Here is a 9,175-nt window from a genome sequence, read left to right as displayed (position 1 = left end):
ATCATTGAAACACACACAGGTGAAAATCAGTCTTCTATTTGAGTATTGACAAACATGTTAGTTTTCAGATACAATGATCAATGTTATAGTTTCAAATGTGTTTCGTATAAGAAATCGTTCTTCACTTTTAACAGTTCACTTTCAGGGGAATGCATTATATTCCTCTGATTACAATGATTTGAGAACTCAATCTATGAAACTGGGCGCAATTGATTCTATTTCAATGTACTCAATAGGAAAATCATTTTCCTTAATGATCTGGACATCTATTGACAGTCAATGTTATAATGTGGTATGCAAATAGAATGGATGTGACATTGTTCAGAAGTTACGAAATTTTATAAAAAAAAACGACGGTGAAATCGTTTAACAAAATGTGCTTATTGTAAAAAAATCCATGTGTAAAAGAGTATTGGTTACCATCCAATCAAAACAATTAGTGCTACTTTGATTTTAACCAATCAAATCAAAACAACTCATCTTCGACGAATAATCAATACATGATTACAGACAACAAACTGTTTGTTCGTAAACAGATGAGCACACATTTTGAAGTACAATTTAACCAATCACCTATTTCAGAATATCGTCTATCGCATAGAAGAGAAGTTTTATCCACAGGGGTCAGGAATTTCAACCAACAGTGAATAAATTTCAGCTCATGATCTCAACAGCCAGAAGAATATTGGTTTACGATAATGTCATATACCTCCATGATTGGTTTATAAGGAACATCTGATTTTATTAAATTCAATCTTTCTAATGGTTACTTTGAATCATCGAATCAGAAGAGAACAACTTTACACTTCAAAAGTCTATATAAATCCGACAAATTCTATAAAAATTTGATTTATAACTTGACATGATAAGATGAGGTAAGTGTTGAATGAACATACGAACTGAAATTGAAATTGAATTCAATGAGATACCGTTGATTTGTTCATCCTGATTATTTTAGATATAACTTTTCGCCTAGTCTATGGATACTAATTTATCTTTTCTTCGTTTGGAATTACAAACGTTTCAACTGCAATGACATCTGCAAAAACCCTGATTTGGAACACTATGAGAACGTCATTTTTGAGAATGATACATATAGATATGTAAGTAATCAGATACATTCTAATACACATATTCCAGTCTCTTCATTATTATTATTCAATGAGGATTCAACGTAATCAACCTCAACCAGTTTCGAGTGAACGTTTTAATAATAAGATAGATTTCAGATACGTGAGTTGAATACACTTTATAATAAAAATATTTCTCCATATGTTTGCAACATTTTAGGAGGCTCGTCCTCAATTCTCGATTAGTTTTTACGGTAGTCACGTTGAAGAAATTGATTTTCACGAAGATGGTAAGTCATAAATTTTCTTGGAAGTCAAATTATTATTGAGTTTTGTTGATGAAATTACTGATCATGAATCAAAGTTGATTCCATTTTCTTCAGTGAATGAGTTTTGTGCTCCTTGTAACATGCAGAACGTCTTTCAATAATTTTTTTCATTGTTCAACATGGTTTGACTCTTTATAGCAAACCAAATACAGTTCAGTTTTATTATTTAAAATTGTTTATTCATTCATTACAAATTTATCAATGATGTGACATGTTTTCATCCAATAGATGGAAATACTGCATATGAATTTGGAAGGTCTTACATTGGAAATACTTATAATTACATAGAAAACTATAAGAAGTCTGATACTGCAGTTTTGGAAGAGAGTGAGTTCTTATATTATTCAGTTATTCTTTGTTTTGATCACTTTTCTCACACTAATTTTGTATAAAAGATTCAGTATTTATCTTGATGATTACAGAAGTGGTAACCAATACAATGTGATTGTTGTGTTTGTGTTGTTTTTACAACAGAATGTGTGTGTATCGCAGCAGGTGTTGAATGCTGTAAAGTGAAATTGGTAAATTAAACAGAGATCTACCTAAAAATATACACTTTCATTGAATAGAAATGATAAACCATGTGGTATAATTGCGAAAGTGTAAAAATTACCAACCCTCCAGTCTATAAAAAACTACAAAACAGAAGATATCTCATCCACACGATACTTCATGGTAGACTGAGTGAATAAAAGTGATCACTTGTGCAATGGTAAGCTATGTTGTGAGAGAAGGCGGTTTGGATTATTGAAGCCTATGAATTATCAAGTTATATTTGAAGTCCTATAGACCTTTTATAGCACTTACTTGATTCTTGAATGTTTAATGTCTCGGAGTTGCTATGTGTTACTATTCGATTATTCAAGACTATTTTTGTCATTGTATTTGTATGATCATGCATTTCGAATCCGTGCACTTCGTGAAACAGCTGACCAATGAACGTCCGTGAACAGTCCGCTAGTACAAGATGATTTACTCATACCAGAACACTTAAAACATCAATGTGATATTCATTTATTTCGGCCAAACGTAAGAATTGATGAATAAAGGGATCCAAAAAGCACTTTGTTGTTGTATTGTCGAATGCCTATTAAACGTCTATTATTCAGTCAGAAACTTCTAGAAGAAATTTTAAAGAACTGAAATATTCTTCTCAGTTGATTGTGTTGAAACGTTCATCATATTGTTGAATTGATAATATTCCTTGTACTTTTCTCATGAGAGATAATTTAGCATTTAATTACTCCGGCTCATTTAAACCTGTAAATGGAGACGACAACTTGTATAAGTCGGAAGTCCGTGTTAAAATGTATATTGATTGAAAAACATAGATAATCAATATTCAAATATTTAAACATCCCTTTTGATTTTCATTATTTCAGAGGAATTATTAGGAGCCAAATGGACTTTTTCGATAAACGTTAATGGTTCAGGTGAGTAAACATTGATCGGTCGTTCGATCACACGCGTGAAACTTTTACACTTACATCTTCACTACCTGTGATTACTCGTAATTTGCCTGTTCTGTTTGAACATATTCAACCTTCCAAAATACTAACAAAAGAATGAAGGTGCTACTATTCTGGCAAACGATGGTAGAATTGAATGCGAAATTCACTCACTAATTGAGTACATCCATTGAAATATTGGGAACAGTTGAAATGAACTGTGAATGACTGGATTTGACAGGCAATAAATAAGTCATTATGGGTAATTGAAGTCACAAACTCATTCTGCTTGTTGGAAAATGAATGCAGAGATTTATTATCATTTCAGGTTCAAGTGGAACTTGATAAACATTCTGTGTTCCAAAATAAATGAATTGTGTTCTACAATGGTGACAAAGCCATTGCTGCACACATTATATTCATCTACACATCCTTTCATCGCATAGTCATTCCCAAATATTGACGTTGCAAACTGAGAAATCGTTATCTGAAGCTATTCGTTTCTCATCTACAACAAATGGACACTGAAGTCAGAATTAGTTAACTGATAGAAATCTTTATATATATACCACCAATTTATTTCTCAAGTTCAATATGTAGACAAACACTCCTCAGATCATGTCATGCGTACTGAGTGTCCAGTTTCAAATTGAATTATTTAGGATATTGCGCGAAAGTTATTACATCCCTGACTATCAGATCCCTGATGGTAAAGTAGACGATTTATTGTTCCGATAATAGTAATACAACTTCAGAATCTAGGCATTTCACATTTGTTAGAAGGGATTCATGTCCGTCTCATTTCAATGACGTTCACTTTATTTATTACCAAACCTTTTGAAGAAAGCATTTCAGATAACACAGTTAATATCCACTGAAATCTGTTCACAGTGTTAAATCAAACAATAACTTGCTCATCGTTTAAATCCTAAATCTTGAGTATCAATATTCTTCTTACTGTAGAGGTCACAGCCACAATGACGACTTTAATGCACCCAAATGGGAAGTTATCGTTCCATTATGATAACGTGAGTTGCATAATTTAGTGAAAATGTGATATTGTTTCAAGTAATTCAGACCATTCTACTATTTCATGTTGATCAATATTGTCAAATTAATCTAGTTACACTGAACACGATAGAAAGAGATCAACTTTGTGTAATAGGCAAGCGGACTAGTTGACACTATTATCAATCCTCTAGTGACACTAATCAAGCAAGTGGTAGGAACACTGAGTAATCAGAAGTAAAGTTCTTTTAGAAGAAACAATAACCAGTTCGTGTCAAATAGTAACTGGCTGTGAATGTTTGCGTACTATACGGAAAGAATCATATTCTGTTGAGTTTTATTTCATGTAGTGACGATCGACTGTTCAGAATGTTCACTGTGGAATATCCTGAGTGCATCATCCTGTCAAATATTCACAATCTCATTTCATTTCAATGGACGGTGATATTCATCTCACAAATTATCGCCACATATCATGATGGAGAGATAGTTCATAACACTTGACCGAAGTTGACAAGAGTATCTATACAAATTTGATTGAACATTCATGTAAAGTAAACTGAGAATATCAGTATGCCTAGTGTGAGTGCGATTAGTTGGCTTTTAATAAGATGATCTAAATGATGATACATTTCTCCCGTAATTATTCGATTTCATATAAATGATTGTGTGGTAGCAGATCTTGTCTCACACATTCAATAATCTTTTTTTCAGATTCCTATGGAAATTGAGGAAAGTCGGTTGCAATCGAAAATCGTTGGAATAATACGTTGTGAAGGAGGTAAGAAATATTTCAGCGAATTATAACTATTATTTTTATTAGCTTTATTCAATATTATATTTTTGGTAGAATATAGAATTCTCAGCACAATGTACTTCAGCAAGTTTCCGTTTCTTACTTCTTCGTCCTTCCTGACGATAAATATTTAGTGATCCCCACTTAGAAGTTTGCAGCACAGTCAATCGACATCTGGATAATGTACATTCTTCTCGCTGAATATTGCCTTCTGCAACCGTTACAGCTAAAACGCTTACTCTTTTCAAAAATGCATCTGAATAGGTTGTGCAATTACTAGGCATAATGATGTATTAAAACAAACAAATTTAGATAACTTTTTGAAATATCTAGATGACGGGAACAGGTTGCCCAGATGTTTAAGCAGGCCGAATCTCGTTAACTCTTTGATGTACAGTAACGTACATCATCAATCACCAGTTAGTTTTATATTACTCTGTACTTGTACCAGGTCATGAGCATGTTATTGAACAAAATCCATGTATCTTATCAGAGAGAGCCTTCTAACAGTGAATATTATTCAGTTGCTTCTTGCGTAAAGTCAGTTCGTGGAAATGTCATTTAAGTGTTGTGGCTCATTGTGCAGAATGAAATTGGAATGATTTTCGTAAACACACTGCCCAAACATTTTGGGAACTTCTTACAGTTATGATTACCGGTAGACTCACCCAGATATGGATATATGAATAACTATATCAAACTCAAAATACATCCACTCATGTATTCACACACTCACAGTAATACAATCAAACTTGCAGTCTTTGATCATCTCAAGACTCAATGTAAAAGAAAGTGTGTTTTGTATGAAGCAGAAATAAAGCAGTGCTAGTTTGAAAATGATATTTCATCTACGAAATGTTCAATCGTCTTGCTTTACTGAAATAAACATGTGTTGTTGAAAAATGAAGCTGAGTTTGAAGAAGAGTTTTGAGTGTACGTGATTAGGTGAGATACAGTGTTTATGATTGAATGTGAGAAGGTTCATCAAATGTTCCGCCAGATGTTCTGCATTGACAGGTTTAAGTGCATTGTTGAGTCATTTAAACAATGAAGATAATTGTCATTTTACATTCTTTGGTTCAGTCCTCACATGAGTGATTTGTACTGCAACTGATCAGTCCCTTATTCATATATATGCACTCTGTTAGGATTATCTGGATGTTGCTAGAAGTCACAAGCATTGTGCGTAAAGATGGATGAGGAATAGCAGTGGAATCAAATACGGTTTCTCAACATCAATCGGAAGATTCAATAACAATTCAAAAATGATTTAAAGCTTCATACAGTTTCACAAGTCATTGAGTATATGGACTGACTGGATAAGTGGATAACCGAATGTAAATGGAAATAAATGGTGCTGGTTTTCAGTCTCTGATAAGTGTTAAATAAGATGAAACGCGCGTCTGAGATTGATATACAAATCACCATTGTTCCTTGATTTGTAGATTTGAATGTTGCCTCCGTGTAATATGCATTGTGAAATAATATGTAGGGGGGTGAATGCATCTATCCCAGACGTCCAACTGATTTCATCGTTAAATAACTCAGAAACGTAACTATTTCATTTAAAATTTAACGGGCCGGTTTAAAAAATCAAAGCGATGTAAACCATAGTTTTTAAAGACAGTCATCACTCTGTACGCAATGAAAAATACTACAGATCCTTGATTTGCCCTCTACTTAATTGAAGCAAAAGGAAGTGCAAATTCTAAATCTCTTTTTCTTTTCAATTTGTCACACAAGGTCTCAAAAAGCCTGAGATATCTGTTCCAGCAAAATGGATCAAAAGTGGTTCGTTGGTGGAGTTTGAAGTCATCGGAGGTACGTGAAATTTGATTTAATCAGCACTTACTATTTTCGCACTTAAAAACATCATTTTTGTTCGCTCAAAATTGAAAATCCCATGTATCATTTAATGGATGATATCCAGGCATGTGTCTCGAATGACGTTTAACTTACTATTTATAACTACCTGTTGATTCGTTGTTCATTATTAAGAATGAATAACGACCGGATTTCAACTACATTAAAGTTTTCACCTTGATGAAGTTAACTTGAACATAAAGTCACAAAATGGATGATGGAATGCTTTCGGTTTCGAAAAATATTAGGTGTCAGTAAGCGATTGTGCATTGACAAGGAAGTGTTCGTTATTATTTTGATATATATGATGTAGAACTTTTCTGAGGCATTGAAGTTGTCATTGACGATTGGAAGAACGATGTCACTTTTCCTTTGTTGTTTAATTGAATCAACATAGTTCAATTTAAATTTTATGTATATGAACAAACGAGTTTATGTCACTTATCTCATTCACAAAAACGATTTCATGGAAAGAAAGTGTATAACCATCAAAGTCAATCACAATACGCTTTGCTGAACTCAGTGACAACGTAGTGTGCACATGTCTGAATGCGAACAGTTATTAAAAGTCATCAATTTCCACTTGTCAAAAAATCGTCAATTGTTCTTTGTACTCAAAGTAATTTCATTCAATCCAAAAATGTAGTCTTGAAATAGAAGAGAAATTGAAGGTGTACTGAGTTTTGCATAATGCACCATGTTGACCATTTTCCACCGAATGGATATGTCACTTAAATCCATCACGTCATTGATTAATATTTACAGGTTTCTTATTTCTCTGTTCTTCTATTCATTAACTTCAAATGAATTCACCTTATTCTTTTCATAGAAATTTGTTCACAATACAATACAAGTGAAACATGCCAAAAAGCGACCACATTGACCATGACATGTTTTTGGTGTGAAAAAGGGAAGAAATGTATAGAAAGTAACGATCAGAACACTCATGGCTTGAAAGTCAATGACTGCCGTGTTGAGGTTGGTAATTGGTAAACTTCATATGTCGTTTGCAATAACCTCAAATTTCACATTCTGAGCAAATGTTTTAACTGAAAAAAATACTTTTGTTGCTATCAATAACAAATGGAATGTTAGCCATCCTCAGTAACTAAATAAAAGTTTTGTATAGGTTGACGACATATGAGTACATGCTTCCGTTTCGTGAAAAAAGTAAACAATGAATCGAAGCATCGCTCACCATCATCGTTTCAAAGCGAATTATGTTTTCAGCTCAGTGAATAAACCGTAATTTCGAAAGTCCTAAATGTAATCGTAGATGTATGTAAATGATAAAAATACACCGATGAAACCAAGTAAAGCGAAGAAGCGTTAACAGTTAGAAATTGTGTATCAGATTAGGAGAATTAGTGAAAGTATGTAGACTACCATTGTTGAATCCCGGAACAATGATTTATGATACTCTGTTGAAAATTATGTAACCTCAATAAGTCGCTTCAATTAAGCTATCAGTTATAAGGCTATTGATTTATATTCGGTTTGTGTTTATATTTGACAGTTAGAACACGTATTTCATTATATCATTGAGTCGTCAACTAGCTGTAGGATCGTGTTTACTGAGCACACTGATTGTCAAATCGCTGATAGATATCCTGAATGATTTGACGAATTCGAATTCAGCAACTATGTATGAGAATCTCTTGTGTCATCATTACTGAAAATGATTTATAATGAATGTAAATTTGCAATGAATCAAAAGAATGATATTTGATGTTTAGTAATCAATGCTTCTGATTGAATCATTTAGAAGAAGTCGGATGTCAACGATTTGAATAGTTCAACAACTATGGAACACAGTGAAACAACATTGGGGATCACTGAGGTTCAGGTTAGTGAAAACCTCATGAAAACTACTGGAGAAACAGATAAACACTAGATAAATATTTAATATTTGTTAAAAACTGATAATTCTTTGTTTTTCTTCAGACTACCAAGACAACGGAAGGAAATAAGCAAGACAAGTCACATTGGTACTTGTACGTTGTAATTCCTTTGGTCGCCTCTCTATTTCTTATATGCATCGGTTGTATAATTTGGAGATGGTTACTTAGAAGAAAGAGAAGTAATGGATGATCCATGAAAAAGTTTTTTAAATTGCTTTGAAAACTCTGAACAAGTTGTCTCAATTCTGCTTTCTCTTAAAATACTTTAGAATTTCATTTGTCTTCTTATTAATTTGGAGAGTTATTTCATGATACATTGTACATGCTTTTGATTGTTAACATGATAGCTGATGTTATCCTTTTTTATAAAATAATAAACACTGTTTTCAATATTCGCGTTATCGCTTTCATATAATTCAAGATGCATAATATCGCATGAGTTCCACAAATTTAACTCGTAACTACGTGGCTTTACGCATAGGTGATTTCGTGATCATTGCAGTCAACTATGAGTTCCGTATGAGTGTTCATTTTGATGGAGTGATCTGTCGAAACACTTTATCAATACCTAGATAAACACTTCCATATTTCGTTGCTTGATTAATACGTATTAGGTAAATGGTGAGCGACAAAATATGGTTATAGAGGTGTCATCAAGACGGATTATGATTCCTTCCATGATTTTATTGTTGATATTTGTATAATACGGTCAAGAGCTTCTTTCAAAGCTTTCTCTTGAAAATGATGTTAACTAGAAGTT

General features: G+C 33.0%; 1 protein-coding gene across 1 annotated transcript; it reads left to right on the top strand.

Moving 5' to 3' along the window:
- Positions 1–2,783: 2,783 nt before the first annotated feature.
- Positions 2,784–8,605, top strand: Smp_179970 (egg protein CP391S-like; the record flags this gene model as incomplete). Its single annotated transcript, XM_018792870.1, has 7 exons — positions 2,784–2,832; positions 3,811–3,875; positions 4,570–4,636; positions 6,395–6,472; positions 7,344–7,492; positions 8,283–8,360; positions 8,459–8,605. Coding segments are annotated over 7 exons (633 nt in total), but the record flags the coding sequence as incomplete, so codon positions are not given.
- Positions 8,606–9,175: the final 570 nt, after the last annotated feature.

The sequence above is a fragment of the Schistosoma mansoni genome (assembly GCF_000237925.1).
Source record: "Schistosoma mansoni, WGS project CABG00000000 data, chromosome 1 unplaced supercontig 0153, strain Puerto Rico, whole genome shotgun sequence".
Taxonomy (NCBI): domain Eukaryota; kingdom Metazoa; phylum Platyhelminthes; class Trematoda; order Strigeidida; family Schistosomatidae; genus Schistosoma; species Schistosoma mansoni.
Note: the sequence above shows the minus strand (reverse complement) of the source record. Positions and strands in the feature narration are given on the sequence as shown.